This window comes from Amblyomma mixtum, chromosome 1, assembly GCF_055824585.1.
Source record: "Amblyomma mixtum isolate Tamu chromosome 1, ASM5582458v1, whole genome shotgun sequence".
Taxonomy (NCBI): Eukaryota; Metazoa; Arthropoda; class Arachnida; order Ixodida; family Ixodidae; genus Amblyomma; species Amblyomma mixtum.
Window position 1 is genome coordinate 86,081,071 of NC_143012.1, and position 17,816 is coordinate 86,098,886.

A 17,816-nucleotide genomic window follows, 5' to 3' on the forward strand; every position below is an offset into this window, starting at 1 on the left:
TGCCGAGCGTGCGTGACTATTTCTTTGTCAGTGGAGTAATCCATCTGACCAGCCTTCAACGGTAGACGATGAAACTTCTATGGTAGAAGCTGACACAGCTGGTGTTAAGCCGATAAGATACGCATGCAGCATCTTCCAGAAATGGCAAGTGCGGCAGTACCATCAAATCAGCCAAACGAGCACTGTGAGCTGGTACAAGCTCTGATCAGGAGCCTTACAGGCATATTTGTTGCTATTTCCGTCAGCAACCTCCACAGTCATGACATGTGAGTAAGAACTTCAAAACAAGAGCGGCGATAGCACTGCGGCTCATTCACCTCAGCATTAGCGATACTAAAAGATTCCCCCGATTTTTCGGACTGTCCTCCTGGGTAAAGCAGCTGATGCAAAAGCTGAGCCACATGCTGAACCGTAACACCCGCTGCTGGGGCTAACCAGATAACATGTGACCACCACAGGTGTGGTGTTCGCACGTTATTTGGTGATAACACTTCATGGCTTACACCAGTGCAAAGGCCCAAGCTCACCTCAACAGTGTCCTCGTTACCCAGCCCAAGAATGCGACAGTTTTCAGCAACGACGTACGAAAATAACGCTACTGGCTCGAGAGGAGATCCCACATATAGCTGTCCCAGAAGACAGTACGGACGGATACAAGTTAAGAAAAAAGCAGCTCTTCACTGTCCTTCCCCCCCTTCCCCCTTCCAGCCAGTGGCATTGGCCGATTCTCATGAACCTGTATCACATGCCCTACGGAGATGAGGTTGCTGAAGTAAAGCTGAGGTTGTCAGGATCGGGAACAGGACCCCTAACGAGGGAGGTGCAAACGAGCCAATGCCTGATAAAAAGTGCCTGCTATGCTCGGCCAATGGTAGCTTTCATTTCGTCTGCTGATAGACTGCCCCACTCACTGTCAACAATCACGGAGTCTACTTTTAGGTTGTTTTTCAGTGATTACGTCACCAGAGAGCCCCAAATTTTGACTCTGAGTGGCAGGAGAAACTTTTTAAACCTTGAACCCAAACCTCACAGCAATAAATTTGTCTTTCACTGCCAGACAAGTGACAACCAAGCCATGAAATGCCGAACTATTGGATTTCGCTGGCAACAGAAATTTGACACGGTTTTCCCAAGCATCTCTCTAAATCTGACAACATTCCAAAGGCCGATCTACATCACCTTACAATGTACAGATCAATTTTCTTGCCATGCATAAGTATGGTACGGCCGTTCAGGTCTCGTTCCAATCTGACTATGCCATATACTTACGGAGGATCAAATGCACAAGAACCACCCCATCTTGGATGAGAAAGCCCCATGAATGCACAGAGCTCACATTCCTTCACTCTTACTCTTCACTGTAACCAAAAAGCTGCACCGAATCACAGAAAAATCCAGTGACTCTTAAGCCAACTGGCACCTCCCATGCAAAGCCAAGAGCACTGAAAGCTGGCACGGGTGTTATACCAGGGCACTGTGCTCGTCGGCAGTCCACGGCATGGCTGGCGATATGTATGGGTCCAGCTCCTTGTTGGCCCGCTTGGTGAGCACGTCCACGTTGGGGGGCGCCGGCATGCCGTTCACATCCCGAAAATACGGGTGGTGGAAGACCATGGAATGATACCAGTTCTTGCGCACCTTGGGCTTGTTACGGCGCTGTGTCTGACCCGTCAGCAGTGCGGGCAGCTCCTTCTGCTGCTGCCTGCGCAGAGTGCCACCACACGTCGCCACGCGCTCACAACAGTCTCAACATTTCATTTATTTCATCCTTAAAGGCCCGAGGGCATTACATAAGGAGGGGCTAAAATTCATATAAAAGAAGCATAAAAAATACACGCACAATGAACACACACAACAAACTTCAAAAGCTAAAGACAAAAAAATAAGGAAAAAGGATAAAGGGTTTACATGCGCAGTGAAAGCATACAAAGAAAAAAATTCGCTTGCGGCAGCAAGCACACATGAAAGTCGGTGTTCCATACGTGGTAAATGTGACAAGGAATTCACTTATTCTGAAGATGACGGGCGAGTTCTGTACAAAAGTACTTTGAATGGTTGCATAAAACTATGTCGTTAGGTAGGGCATTCCAGAGTGTTACTGCATTGGGGAAAAATGAACTATTCATTGCTAATGTACGGGTCTTGATACCGGCTATGGGGTGGCTATGGCTGAGGCGACTTGAAGTTCTCATCGGGGATTTTAGAAGTGGGTGTCTTGAAGCTGGATGGTGGAAGAAGTGATGAAGCAGGCAAAGACGTGAGATTATGCGGCGTGATTCAAGTGATGGGAACTGGTACAGTTCCCATCACTTGGGAACTGAGAGCTTGGGAACTGGGAACAAACTGGGAACTGGTACAGTACATATGCTGTCTAATGCAGCAAACTACAATCGTTCCCAGCCCTAGTTGTTGATCAGTACGATCTTGCACCGACGCTTGCCATCCTGGTTAGCCTAGTTAGTGGAGCATGTACTCCAGGCTGGTCCTGGGCTCTAGTCATAGATCAAGGCACATTTTCGTTTAACGGCGAAGTTTTTAAAAAAGTTCCAAACTTTTCATTTTTAGCACAAAGGCTGCACTCCGGTAGACGCTATTGAGTAATTACTTCCAGAAATGATAACACGGAACTGCAACCGCAACCTCCTCGGAAGAGAAAGTGCAGATCTCACCATTCTATCACGCTGGACAGAATCTGGGCACTGAAAACATATTCCCAATAGGCATTGAAACTCCCTTGGACATCCTGCAGATGTTCAGGATGTCTGCAGGATGTCCATGGGTGGTTCACTGCCCATTGGTTTGAAGGAAGAGAAAGTACAGATCTCACTATTCGATCAAGCTGGACAGAATCGGGACACTGAAAGCATATTGAAGGAGGAGAAAGTACAGATCTCACCATTCTATCAAGCTGGACAGAATCTGGGCACTGAAAGCATATTGGAAGAAGAGAAAGTAGAGGTCTCACCATTTGATCATGCTGGACAGAATCTGAACACAAAAAGCATACTGAAGGAGCAGAAAGTACAGATCTCACCATTCTATCAAGCTGGACAGAATCGGGACACTGAAAGCATAATGAAGGAAGAGAAAGTAGAGTTGGACAGAATCGGGACACTGAAAGCTTATTGAAGGTAGAGAAAGTAGAGATCTCACCATTCTATCAAGTTGGACAGAATCGGGACACTGACAGCATACTGAAAGAAGAGAAAGTACAGATCTCACCATTCTATCAAGCTGGACAGAATCGGGACACTGAAAGCATACTGAAGGAAGAGAAAGTAGAGGTCTCACTATTCTGTCACGCTGGACAGAATCTGGACACTGAAAGCATAATGAGGGAAGAGAAAGTAGAGTTGGACAGAATCGGGACACCGAAAGCTTATTGAAGGTAGAGAAAGTAGAGATCTCACCATTCTATCAAGTTGGACAGAATCGGGACACTGACAGCATAGTGAAAGAAGAGAAAGTACAGATCTCACCATTCTATCAAGCTGGACAGAATCGGGACACTGAAAGCGTATTGAAGGAAGAGAAAGTAGAGATCTGACCATTCTATCAAGCTGGACAGAATCGGGACACTGAAAGCATACTGAAAGAAGAGAAAGAACAGATCTCACCATTCTATCAAGCTGGACAGAATCGGGACACTGAAAGCATAATGAAGGAAGAGAAAGTACAGATCTCACCATTCTATCAAGCTGGACAGAATCGGGACACTGAAAGCGTATTGAAGGAAGAGAAAGTAGAGATCTGACCATTCTATCAAGCTGGACAGAATCGGGACACTGAAAGCATACTGAAAGAGAAAGAACAGATCTCACCATTCTATCAAGCTGGACAGAATCGGAACACTGAAAGCATACTGAAGGAAGAGAAAGTAGAGATCTCACTATTCTGTCAAGCTGGACAGAATCTGGACACTGAAAGCATAATGAAGGAAGAGAAAGTAGAGATCTCACTATTCTGTCAAGCTGGACAGAATCTGGACACTGAAAGCATACTGAAGGAAGAGAAAGTAGAGATCTCACTATTCTGTCAAGCTGGACAGAATCTGGACACTGAAAGCATAATGAAGGAAGAGAAAGTAGAGTTGGACAGAATCGGAACACTGAAAGCTTATTGAAGGTAGAGAAAGTAGAGATCTCACCATTCTATCAAGTTGGACAGAATCGGGACACTGAAAGCGTATTGAAGGAAGAGAAAGTAGAGATCTGACCATTCTATCAAGCTGGACAGAATCGGGACACTGAAAGCATACTGAAGGAAGAGAAAGTAGAGGTCTCACTATTCTGTCACGCTGGAAAGAATCAGGACACTGAAAGCATAATGAAGGAAGAGAAAGTAGAGTTGGACAGAATCGGGACACCGAAAGCTTATTGAAGGTAGAGAAAGTAGAGATCTCACCATTCTATCAAGTTGGACAGAATCGGGACACTGACAGCATAGTGAAAGAAGAGAAAGTACAGATCTCACCATTCTATCAAGCTGGACAGAATCGGGACACTGAAAGCGTATTGAAGGAAGAGAAAGTAGAGATCTGACCATTCTATCAAGCTGGACAGAATCGGGACACTGAAAGCATACTGAAAGAAGAGAAAGAACAGATCTCACCATTCTATCAAGCTGGACAGAATCGGGACACTGAAAGCATATTGAAGTTGGCTTGCACCAACAGATTACCGCAGTTTAACGACAAAGGTGAAATTTTAACTGAAAACGCAGCTTCCAAAAGCAATGAAAAGTCACTAAGTGAAGTGTAAATGTCCCCACAGACCGTTTCCGCTAGGGAACTGCAAAGACGTTTTTTTTTTTCAACGATTAGATACCTGGTGTTAGGCTACGCCACCATTCACTTCCGAACTGCGATCACGAGTTCCTAAATGTGTTCCATTTTTAAATCCAATTTTCTTATCCCTAAATTTGTGTTCTGTTGTTGGACAAACATCAACATAGCTCAGGAGAGCAAGCTGCCGGGCTAGTTGGTGAAGCTTGTTAAATAGAATTCAGCGCAAATAAACAAAGAAGGGACGAAGTAAGGGACACAGAGACGTACACGAGCGCTAACTACCAACTGTTTATTCACGCTGAAGTACAGGGGATATATATGAAGGGAATGGAGAGCATGCGCGTAGAGGTACAGATAATGCACATCCATCAAGCAAACAAGTTAATCAAAAAACGAAACTGAAAAAGCACATTCAGCTGAGTATATGTGTACAGACGTGCCACTGACGCAAAGTTCGGACAGCTTTTTGATATAATAAGATTCTAAAACGAGCCTTGCCTTATAATTGCCACTCTTGCCAAGAACCGTGGTCTTCTCTAATCCTGCCCCACATTTACACGAAGCAAGGTGCCGCACAAGATTCACATTCGTGTCGTTATTTTCTATGTTTTTGGCGTGCTCCCGTAGCCGGTCAATAATACAGCGGCCAGTTTGGCCAACATATGAAAGCCCCACATGAGAGGGGGATGCAGTACACCACACCTATTGCACATTTGGCGTGGCGATCCCATGTTTTTTATTGCAGCCCCTGCCGGCACAACCAGTGATGCGAGGGCATAGCTTGGACAGCTTGTTGGGCGCTGAGAACACCAAGGGCGCTTCAGCATGGATAAACAGTTGGTAGATAGCGCTCGTGTGCGTCTCTGTGTCCCTTACTTCGTCCCTTGTCCGTTTATTTGCGCTGAATTCTATTTAACATCAACACAGCCACAGGGCAAAAGACTATTTTTACTCGGAATAAAAAATGGATGGGTGGTTCTTGGCGTCCCTTTAAAGCTAAGACCACCAGTTTGGGACAGGAAAATTCCATATGCCAAGGTATAAACATATGTGAAATGGTTCGCTCTGCAGCATGCAATTGTGTCCACTGCATAAACACTGTCGGCATGACTACATGTGACGAACCAAATCCCTACCAAATGAACAGCTTTGCAAAGCACCAGCAGTGGTTGCCAATATCTTTTAGTCTTGGGAAAGACATTCGATAGCACAAGACCCACAAAATCAGGATTGTGTTCAGCTCTGAATATCCCCAGCGCTTGAGAGATTTCAACGATTGCTGTTTTGTCATGCCACTGGGTGGCACCCAAGACATTTATAATGCCGAAAGTATGCGCACAATGACATTTTTCGACCACCAATGATAGCGGTTAGTTAAGTCACTCATTAGACTCATAGAGACTAGCAGAATGTTCTTGGCACCAGTACCGTATTTATTTGAATCTAGGCTGATATCTTTTTTAAAACATGAGATACGAAACTCTTAGGTCAGCTTAGATTCGAGGATTTTGTTGCTGTGTTCATAATATAAGACAATAACGCATGAAACAAAAAAAAAAGTAGCACACAAGTGGTGGCCCCATGAAATGCCAACAGAAGACAGCACTGCAGCCGTCACTATCCCTAGCCAATCCCGACAAAAGCACACGCACGCAATGGTTGCCATTTATACCTCGTTTCGCTTCATGCGGTGGCATGGGCACATTCCGCAGTAGTGCAAGTTTTTCACATGAGGTTTTTCGCCGACCTCATGGCACCAAGCAGACAGTGTCATTATAGTGCCACCTTCAGGCGAAAAGTTAATTGTGCTCGCTGCAGAGCAGTCTCGAAACCTGCAAGCCGGTCAGGCGCTCGGCGTGGATGAAAAGACTGTTCCCCATTGGAAGGGACAGCGTGATGAACTTTTTGCATGCACCGCAATCAGGAGGACCTTCACAGGCCTGAAGAAAGGCCACCATCCCAAAGTGGAATCAGCACTGGCAGCGTTCATGAAATCACAGAAGTCAGAGGCACTTCCAGTGACCACAGTAGTGCTAGAAGCCAAAGCGAGAGGGCTGGCAGGAGAGCAGTGCAAGAAAGCAGTGCAAGAGAGCAATGCAAGAGAGCAATGCAAGAGAGCAATACAAGAGAGCAAAGCACGAGAGCGAGGCCAGACAGCGAGGCATTCCGTGGGACCAGCGAAACGTGCGAGCTAACTCAACAGGCTGCATCAAGTGCATGTCACTAGAAGTTGCAGCTAGCTGGGTTGTGCAGCCTGGGATGACATATACCAAAAAGCTTGGTTGCATGCTTGTTCTGAAAGTGCAGCATTTCCAATGCACTTGATGATTCCAGTGTACCTGTACGAAGAGGGAAGTTAAAGGAGGTCAGCGATGACGAGGACGAATAAACGGGACCAGGTTCGTGGAAATAAATGCCATTTGCATGCTGTCCCTGCTGTCATTCTCAACTGTTTTATTGGCAGGCTTATAATCATGGAAAGATTTTTTTTTTTTTTTCATTCGGTCTTCAGCTTTCGAGTGCCAGCTAGATGATATGGTATTCATTAGCCTGAAAATGCACATCCAGTCTTACGCTGCCAAAATTTGAGATAGGCACCTACCAACCGGTGAGCATATTCAATGCAAAACTCCTGTAGACAGCCAAGTGCAAAATAACGCCTTACCTGATCCCCTCCAGGATTTCCATGAGAAGCGCAATCCCAGCTTGTATAAGTTCTTGATAGCAACGGTTCTCTTCCAAGCACTGCTGCAGGTCAGAGGGAGCTTGTGCACTGCTCGAGCCTGAGCAAAGGAGAAGCATCCCTCTTTTTTAGCCCCACAAACACAAAATGAAACATATGTAGAAACCCTCATCCACAACTCTTCTCAATCGCAGTCAGGTAACACAAGGGAACCAAACGCAATCCTCCTGCGCCAGGCTCAAGGCAAATATTGCACTTAGCATCATCGCCTTCGATCGGAAAGCGATGCAACGCAGTCTACCACCGATATAAACCTTTTGCATAGTTATTACAGCAGTATCAGTCCTGTAGTAGGCTACAACTTTAAAAATCAATAGTTGATAACACTGGCGACCATTCATGGCATCCCGTGTTACTCGATGAGTGAACAAAATCGTTTTTTTTTGGCAAGCACCCTGAGGTTTTCCCCTTCCCTGTTAAGAAACCATCTGCCTACCCTCTCTCTGCCATAGCTTTTTGTAATTTTAATTTGTAATTGTAAGACAAGCCTTTGGCCCCCGAACCATCATGTAGCTGGTGCTTAAGGAAGAAGACGACCAGAAGTGAAAACCGCTCCGATGCTCGTACGTACTCTGGACTGACCGCTGCCTCTTGTCTGTACCTAGACTGTTCCGCTAGTCGTTCGGGACGCAGCGCCTTTGAAGACGTCCTGCACAACACGTGGTGGAGGTGCCAGCAATCCCACCCTGGATCTTCGCAGCCTTGCATTGCCTCCCATTTCCGCGATGCCTGAGACCGCAACCCAACATGCATCACCGCTCCCCTCGGCTGTCATCTGTTCCGGTGCAGTGCGGCAGCGTGACCCAGCCTTTTTCAGCGGCACGGATGACCCGGATGTGGAGGATTAGTTGGCCTCCTATGAACGCGTTTAACACACATATTAGGATGACAGCGTCAAGCTTACTAATGTTTTTTTTTATTTGAGTGACGTTGCCAATCTGTGGCTCCGAAACCATGAGGCTGACATCTCCAGCTGGGTGGATCTTAAAACCAGCCTCACAGAGGTCTTTGGCCGTCCCGCTGTGCGTAAGCTTCGTGACGAGCAACGCTTGCACAGTTTGGCACAAAAACTTTTACAAGCTGCACAGAAAATGTCTCCGACCTTTTCAAGCTCATCAACGCTTCCATGAGCGAAGCCAACAAGATCAGAAATATTCTAAAAGGCATTCATGATGCCTTCCAGATGTTCGTCGCCAAAAATCCTCAATCTGTGTCAGATGTCATAAGCTACTGCTATAAAAAGCTGATTTCATGACCCGTTGCGATTGGTCAGAGGAGTAATACAGAACGCCGCGGACCGCGGCCCAGTGTGTTAGCAACTGCTGTTTCTTTTAGTTGTATTCTACTATAGAGCCTAGCTCGCGGCAGGGATTCGAACCGGCGACCTATAATCGAGGGCTGCGTAAAAAAATCGTATCATGCCCGGTTTGGGTGTCCACCAAGCCAAGCAAGACTGTTGCTGCGTCATTTCCTAGCTTTCCTCAAAAAAAAAAAAAATCGGTTTGTACAACGCAGGCAAGGCGTCGCGCCGAACGGGCAGTGGCGTTCCGTCCCTGGCTGCTGCAAGATGCTGTAGCGTCCACCACAAAGCGTAAGCATATCCTACGAATTTTTTAAGTCGTAATTTTCAGAAAACTAAAGAGTACCCAGAGATTCAGGAGGAGCATTCTTCCTCCTTGCTGCAAAATATGACCTATTAAATGCTTCCTTAGTTCACGCGTGGTTCACGCCAACTATTGTGGAGGGCCACTGAAAATCGGTGGGGTGTAGTGTATACATTTCACATTCAAGCGGCGATTCTGTGCGTTCAACACATGGTGGCGCTTTCGGGACGCTGCCTTCAAACTTCTCGCGCGACACAATCCTCAATTCCACGCCCACACATTTCTCACAGCATAAAGAGCCTATTGTAATCCCTGCATTACATACACAGTCGTAGTGCAGTCACGGCGCCGTCATTGCACCCTGACCATTTCACGAACCGTCTGGACCTGATCACTTGACTCATCGGATAAACTGCTGTATTCAACCTTTATTTCAAAGCCAGTCCCTATGGCCACGTTAACTGCAGCCCAAATCGTGTTGATACTCCGCATCCTTTAAGACCGCTCCTCAACACAGTCGCAGTGGAAAGCGGCGAATGAGACGCCCGCGCGTCGCATTATTTGGTACAATTAATGTACAAAAAGACGTCCCGTTACGCCATTACTCAACGGCGCTAGCACCGAAGGCCAACCCCCGAGAGATACATCTTATGAAATGGCCCTGCAGCTCACATGCGCACAGTGCTCAGCGGTCGGAGACGACAGTACGTGTACACTGCATACGCACCGAGAAGAGGTTTCTCAACGGCTTTTTCCTCAAAGTCACCGTAGAAGTCCGCTGGCGTCCCATAGTCGGCAAATTCCGGGAACAAAATTGTCTCGGGCTCGTCGACGTCGTTTAAGTAGTCGTACTCGTCGCTGTCAAATTCTTCCGTTTCAAAGTCTTCAATGCAAAACGCTAGCGGACGCAAGTCGAGCGGCAGCGCATTGCTCGGACCCGGCTCGCTAAAGTCCACGTCCATGGAAAAGTCGTCCATCGCGCTCTCGAAACGTTTAGACACTTCCACCTGAAGTCAGACGCCGAAGTGGCATTCCGCTGCTGGCAAGCGTCGCGCCGCTGCGCCGTCGGACACGGCCGCCTCGATCAAGCGCGCGCGGCCAACCGCGCGGCGGGGCTTGTTGAACGTTCAGCCACCAGGTGCCGCCACCGAAACAGATTACAGAAAGAGGCACGGTGGTGAAGGGCCCCGGAGAAAAAAAATGGCTGCTTAGAGAGCGAAAGTGGTGTACGGGGCAATTATAGACGCGGCTTGGCGTTGTGCGTTCTGGACACTGGATAGGCAGCCCGCCGCGGTGGCTCAGTGGTCAAGGCGTTCGTCTACCGAGCTGTAGTACCCGGGTTGGAACGCTACCGCGGCGGCCGCGTTTCGATGCAGGCGAAACGCAAAAGGCGCCCGTGTGCTGTGCGATGTCAGTGCACGTTAAAGATCCCCAGGTGGTTGAAATCATTTCGGAGACCTGCATTACTGCACCTCTTTCTCTCTTTCGTCTTTCGCGCCCGAGCGCTGTGCCATCCAGGTCCAGGTGGTCGAAATTATTCCGGAGAACCGCACCTCTTTCTTCTTTCACTCCCACATTCCTCCTTTCACGAGATATGTGAAACAGATAGTCCTTTCCTCAAAAACCAATTTACCAATTTCGGTACCCGGGTTTGAACCCGACAGCGGCGGCTGTGTTTCGATGGAGGGGGAACATGGCAGCATTTGTGGTTTCTGCAAGCTCTGCTAAACCTTTGAACTGCTTCACAGTTTTGCTGGTATCTAGCGACTTGCTTCTGGAATTGACTGTCCCTCATCTACACCTGCGCAACCATACCATCAAGTGCATCACTGCATCAATGATATGCCCCCTGCTCCAACGGAAAGCCCAGCTCTATAAGGACCCGTCTCCAGCTTTTCATCATTTTCTGGCTGCATTTGCGGTTGCTGCAAGCTTTGCTAACTCTGAACTGCTTTGCAGGTTTGCTGGTATCTAGTGACTTGCTTTGCTGTTGGCCCTGAAGATGCAACGTTCAATATCAAACTGTTTTCTGGAATTGACTGTCCCTCATTTATGCCTCGATGAATATGCCCTCTGCTCCAACGGAAAGCCCAGCTATACAAGGACCCGTCTCCAGCTCTTCATCACTTTCTGGCAGCATTTGCGGTTTCTGCAAGCTTCGCTAAATCTTCGAACTGCTTTGCAGGTTATCTGAATTTAATTTTCTCTGTTTTTCGCCTCTTTATTAATTCTTGCCGCAAGTGCTGCCAGCGGCTGTTGTACTTTTTGTTGTTCGTCAAACTCATTTGCGACGCCGACGAATGTCAAACTCACAAAGGGTTGCAGAATTATAATTGTTTCTTAAAGGAAAACTTGAGGAAGTGGTGACCAAGATCACTGCAAAAGTTCTTTCGAAACTCACAACTCCTGATGGAGACGACAATGCTTCTTTGCTCAGCAGTGTTGAATTTATAAATAAGGAATTTGAGACAATGAAAGCAAAGCAGTCTGAGCTTATTGCTGCCAACAAGCTGCTGGCAGATGAAAATGAAAAGCTTCACAAAAGGGTTGCAGAACTCGAACGGTACTCAAGGATCAACTATGTGGAAAAAAAAGGGTGTTCCTGTGACTAAAGGCGAGGATGTTAAAAAAGTGCTGGAGAGCACTGGTAATGCCATTGAGTATCCTATCGAATATGCTGACTTTGACATAGTCCATCGTGAAGCCACCAAAAACAAAAGTGAAAAAACAATCATCGCTTGCTTTGTGTGTCAGGAAAAGAAAAACGAATTCATGCACAAGGCACGTCGAGCTCACTCCACAACAGACCTAATTGGCTTCCTCGTTACTTCGTCTGCCTCAATATTTGTAAATGAGCACCTCACATTTCACAACAAGAAACTGTTTGCCAGGGCTAAGCTGCTCAAGAAGGAGATGAATTGGAAGCACCTTTGGACTGACAACTGTCACATTCTTGTGCGGATGACTGCACGAAAGCATGGTCTTCCGCATAAGCTCGGAAACAGACATTCATGTCTTCCGCAGCAGCTCGGAAACAAACACTTGGGTCTCTACCTAGTTTTGCCGCTGCATGGCTTCTGACCCAGCTGAATCCCCCTTGAGCATTCCACTATCTCCTGATAAGCTTCAACATATCTTTGCAAGCAATACTCATTCTCTTATCTATTTCAACGCCTCAGGAAAAACCATGAATCAATCGATAACTTTATTACTTCACTTCAGCACTCGTTTTTTTTATTTGCATTTCTGAAACTTGGCTCTCCAATTCTGACGGCAACCTATTTGGTTTTATATCTTATATACCAGAATACTGCAATCACCCATCCAGCAGCCATGGGGGTGCTGCAATTTTTATTTCCCCAGAAATTTCATACCAGCGTCGATCACATCTCACTCTGAATGTAACACAATGCGAAGCAGTTTGGATTGAAGCCAGTCCTTCACTCTTTTCCGCTGACTGTCGTAAGTTGGTGCTCGGCTGCATCTCTCGTTCCCCTTCATCATCAATCCCTGAGTTTCTGTTAGCACTAGATACCACATTAAATAAACTATCTTTCGAAAACAAGAATGTTATAATTCTTGCAGACACTAACATTAACCTTTTAGATATGGAAAACTCTTATGTTGTTTCCTGTATTGACTGTTTAAGTGGTTTCAGGTATGAATGTATCATAAATGCTGCAACCAGATGTACCCTCCATAGATCTTCCTCGTTAATCGACCATGTTCTGACCAATATTTCGCCCTCACCCTACTCAGGGGTCATCGAACTCAACATAAAGGATCGTTTTCCTATTTTCATTATGCACGGTGAAGTTTTTCCGTCTCTCGTGTTCAGTTTTCTACACTTCCGGGTTTAATAGCGACGTATTCGTTAGTGCTATCAGTAATACAGACTGGTTTCCGTGCTTTGCATCAAGTGATTCAGAGCGAGCAATGGAATTTTTTTGCCGCCTTTTTTTCCATCTGTGTATCTGAGAGTAAAACATCAGTAAAGTGTAGAAAGAATTAAAAATTTCCCCACAATCCATGGCTGACAGACGGTTTATTAAGGTGTATGCGACGCAAAGAAAATTTATGCAAAAAACAAGAAGCAGCCTGTTAATGTTTCTTTAGCTGCTTGCTACAAAAACTCTACCCTAAATAACCTACTGAAACATGCGAGAAAATCTTACTATGAGCAAGAAGTACATAAAAATGATAGTAACACTAAAAAGTAGCGGAAAATTTTGAGTGACTTCCTCAAAAACCCAGTGCAAACAGCCCCCTTACTGGAATTAATTTCAATTGTGCAGTCTACCCTCAGCCATACGACATTGTGAATGCCTTTAGTGAATTCCTTTCTGCGCCTCATAATAGTCACCCACTTAGTTCAGAAATAAACATAAAGCACTCTAAAAAAACTTTTTTCTTTTTCCTGTTTCCCCTCGTGAAATCGAACTGTTGATTCCTGGCCTCAAGGGCACTAGCCCTGGATTAGATAAGATATCCTCTGGGCGCCTTAAACTTGTAGCCAATCTGATTTCTAAACCACTTTGTCATGTTATTAATCTCATCCTAAAGACAGGTGTTTTTCCTGCTTGTCTCAAAACATCTAAGGTAATCGCAATGCTCACGAAAGGAGACAGATGATTAATTTCTAACTATCGACCCATATCTCTTTTATCTTCTCTAAGTAAGATCATCGAGAAATTGATTGTTAAATGCTTAAACAATCACCTAGATAGATTTAACATAATTTCCCCCATCAGTTTGGTATTCAGTCTGGCCACTCAACTAAATTAGCTCTGATCTCTCTAATTTTATCAAGTAAGGTATTGATAAAGGTGAATTTGATGGCTCTGTCTTTTTAGATTTCACAAAAGCTTTTGATATGATTAATCACTCCATATTGCTTAAAAAACTCGAATTTTATGGAATGACAGGTCCTGTACGTGTCGAGACTGCTGAAAAGCTATTTGCAAGATCGTCAACAAATAATATTGGTGGAAGATTCTCCCAAGCTATAACTATTAACCAAGGCATTCCTTAGGGCTCGATTTTAGGACCCTTACTATTCATACTATATATTAAAGTCCTTCCTAATTCTATTAGTCCAACTCGCTGTGTCTTATAAGCTGGTGACACTATCATGCCATTATCTAATACGTCCGTAGATGATCTGACTTTTGAATTGAATGCCGTTCTAAGTAATGTAGCCAAATTCTGTACTGGTAATCATTTAGTGATTAATCCCGCTAAAACGAAATTTATAGTATTCAAAAGTAGCCAGAAAATTTTTTCGTGTCCTCCTACATTAATCCTTTGCTCTTGTAATGTTCTGGCTTCAGATAACACCAACTTTCTCAGCGTTCTTCTTGATTCAGCTCCTAAATTTTCCGTTCCATATCGCTCATCAAAAAAAAAAAAGGTCTATGTTTGGCATCAGAGCACTAATTAAGGTGTATCCATATTTCCCATGCAACCTACCCCTATCTTTGTATTATGCCTTCATACATAGTCACACCACTTATGGATTATTGCATGGGCAAATACTTATCATTGCCATTTATCGTCTCTGCAACACTTACAAGACTAGGCCATCCACATTATTACCCACAGCCTTTCTCTACTAATGCTCATTCTTTGTTGCATGAGCAAAATATTTTACCAGTTCATCAGCTTTTCCAGTATCACCTTGGAATCATGTTCATTAGATTACTACATGGCACCCTACAATTTCAGTTTGTAGACCCCATCCTGTTGATCAATCACAACCCTACCAGATTTGCAACTAGAAACAATTTTCTGCTCCCCAAAGTCCATACCAAATATGGTAAATCGACGTCGTCTTTTCAAGCAATTCCATTTTGGAATACTTGCCGCCCTCTCAATAAGCTCAAGGCATTTTTGCTGGAATGCTGACGTTTTATTCTCTTTTATGTATATTACCTGCGTTATTGTGCTTTTAGACTGCTTTTGTGGTGAAGTATTGATTTGTTATTTTCTAGATTTTATAATTATCCGCTAACCATGCTGTATTTATTTCTTGTATTATTGATCTATCGAGGGTCCCGATACAGTCTTTGACTATGGGACTCTCGTCGTCTCTAGACTTAGGATCTTTTGTATATATCTTGGGAGCAATAAACAGTCATTTTACCAGAAAAATGCCCCGTTCAGGTGTCCACCAGATATTTGAGACAGATACTCCTTTCTTTTCCTCAAAAACCAATTTACCAATTTTTACAGCTTCGAAAGCAAAGAAAAGGTATATGACTGGCCCCCTCGGACAGTGTACACCTTAGTCCCACTTTAAGCTTTGGGGCATTACATAAATGAAACCAATCCCAGTGCTCACCGGTGACAGAGGTAAAGCCCGACTATCCGCTGCCCGAAACTGTACACGGGAGCTGAGACAACAAACAAGTCTCCACCGAAGAAGCATAAGACCGACTGCATCAGTCAAGCTCTGCACGGGCTCAGGCCTACACCGAAAGCTCAAACCAAACCTCGATATAACGAACACGGATATTACAAACTATTGGCTATATCGAAATCTTCCTAAATATTTTGAACAAATCCATGCAGTTTTTACTTTATACAACGAACGCAGTTAATTGGACGTAAAACAGGTGCATCCAACTCTCCTGTGCCATGCAAGCCCACTCAGATAGCAGGCGGCAGACTTCGCCACACTACAAATGTGACTGGTGGTGGTGCAGCAAGCGTTCGCGCTTTTGTCTTGCAATAGTTTGTCTTGCACTCGCAAAGTGCTACAGATGATGCTGTGGCGTGGACGTTTGTCAGCCGCACAGTTGGTTGACACGCTTTCACGCCTCTCGCACCCAAAGACAGCACCCCGTTAGCTGTAGCATGAACAGCTGCATCCATGCCTAGCTATGTTCATGTCGGCTGTCTCAGAGGCGGTGGAAACGGTCATAGCTTTCGTTCTGATGTACCAATTTGCAAGTGACACTAGTGATGCGGAAAAGCCACCGTAGCTGGGGCTTGGCCTGCCACCATTGCGTGTTGGCGGTGGTATGCGGGGAAGCGCATACCACGGGCGCTCGGGTTTCATGACCCCTGGAATCGCCATGTGCCCTTTCGAAACGGCGTTAAAATATCTAAAAGGTCTCCTATTTTTCTCTATTAAGGGTCACCCGAGCAGTCTTGTACACATTTCGCAAAATAAGCAACAGATTACAATTAATCCATCTATAATGCAACTGATTACAGTGATTAATTACAGGCCTAGAAAAAACTGAAAAATAGGGAAAAGTAATTGATTACCATTGCACTGTTTTCCTTGCAACTTTTATTGCTATAATAAAAATTCATCCAGACTACGTATGAACTACTGTGGCTTTGGTTGATATCTTGTTAGATGGTAGTTTTAAAAAGCCGTTTCTAGAAGTTTTATTCAATAATTTTCCCACATTTCTTCGTGAAGAGAACAGCAGCTACACTGAACACACTCTCAATGTATTCGCCGGTGCAAAGGGCGGTAATATAACGATGCACCGTGTACACCAGCTCGGTTTTGATACTAAACTCCGTTTCATACATAGCAGGCAATGCTGCGGAGGTTGTTGAAGTAGTGCGTCCGCGAAACCATATTACTCCGCCATGTATCATTCATTCTTCTCGAAACTCCGGTCATTGTTTGGACGAATACAAAGAGCGGTATAAAGAGGTTTGGTTTCATTGGTTTGGTTTCATGGGGTTTAACGTCCCAAAGCGACTAAGGCTATGAGAGACGCCGTAGTGGAGGGCTCCGGAAATTTCGACCACCTGGGGTTCTTTAACGTGCACTGACATCGCACAGTACACGGGCCTCTAAATTTCTTTTCCAAAGAAATTCAACCGCCACGGCCGGGATTGAACCCGCGTCTTTCGGGTCAGCAGCCGAGCACCATAACCTCTGAGCCACCGGTGTGGTAGCATTGAAAATGACGGTCGAAGCTGTGAGGCGCTCAGTGTTCAGGCTCTCTGGCCATATTTTTCACGGAAAGTGAACTACTTTTTGGGTGCGGATTTAGTAGGAGTGATCCGCCCTACCAATCGCGTATCATACCGCCACGTGTACTTTTTGCTTCTTGAAATCTCGACGAGTCGCAGGATGAAAGTGTGGCTGAGGTAAAACGAAGTCCAGGAGGTGCCAGTCACGTCACTTAAGATTTGTCGGTATGAAATATGTTTGTGTTCGCTTTGGTTGTATGGCGAACTACTTTTTGCGTGCGGACTTAGCCAGCGGAAACAGGTGCGCTAGCTTTGGCAGCGTTGCGTGCTATGTATGAAACGGAGTATAGTGTCCAAGTCTTCTATGAAGCATCACGTTTTATTCTTGCTTTGTGTGGAAGCCTGCGAGTTCAGTGTAGTCGGAAGCAAGTTTGCGGCACCATTTGACAAGAAGTGTCCCTACCTACAGCAGTCACGTGATGTTTCTCAGGGCGCGAACTGCAGTAGAGGACAACGATGATTTGATTGTGGTCTGGACATGATCGCGTGCGATGCTTCTCGGCAGCCGGTCCGGTATCGCTCTGCCATGAAGGAAACGTACCCACTAGCACCAGTGATTGTCATCAGGTTGAGATTCTCAATGCTGTACTGTCGGTTACAGCTTGTTTTTGTAAAAAGAAAGTAACTGATTACCAGTAATCAATTGTAGAAAAAAGTAAATCAATTACCCGGAAGGTTATAA

At 45.3% G+C, this 17,816-nt stretch overlaps 1 protein-coding gene and 1 long non-coding RNA gene across 2 annotated transcripts in view; one reads left to right on the plus strand and one right to left on the minus strand.

Moving 5' to 3' along the window:
• The window catches only part of LOC149367106 (uncharacterized), a 50,963-nt gene extending 40,613 nt beyond the window's left edge, over positions 1–10,350 (minus strand). The window contains exons 1-3 of the mRNA XM_089554143.1: positions 9,861–10,350; positions 7,452–7,569; positions 1,468–1,702 (exon numbers count right to left, since the gene is read on the minus strand). Coding sequence (XP_089410269.1) covers positions 1,468–1,702; positions 7,452–7,569; positions 9,861–10,110 — 603 coding nt within the window. The 5' untranslated portion in view covers positions 10,111–10,350. The remainder of the gene's footprint in view (positions 1–1,467; positions 1,703–7,451; positions 7,570–9,860) is intronic.
• LOC149367099 (uncharacterized) overlaps positions 1–17,816 on the plus strand; it is a 434,438-nt gene that overhangs the window by 329,253 nt on the left and 87,369 nt on the right. The window lies entirely within an intron of this gene.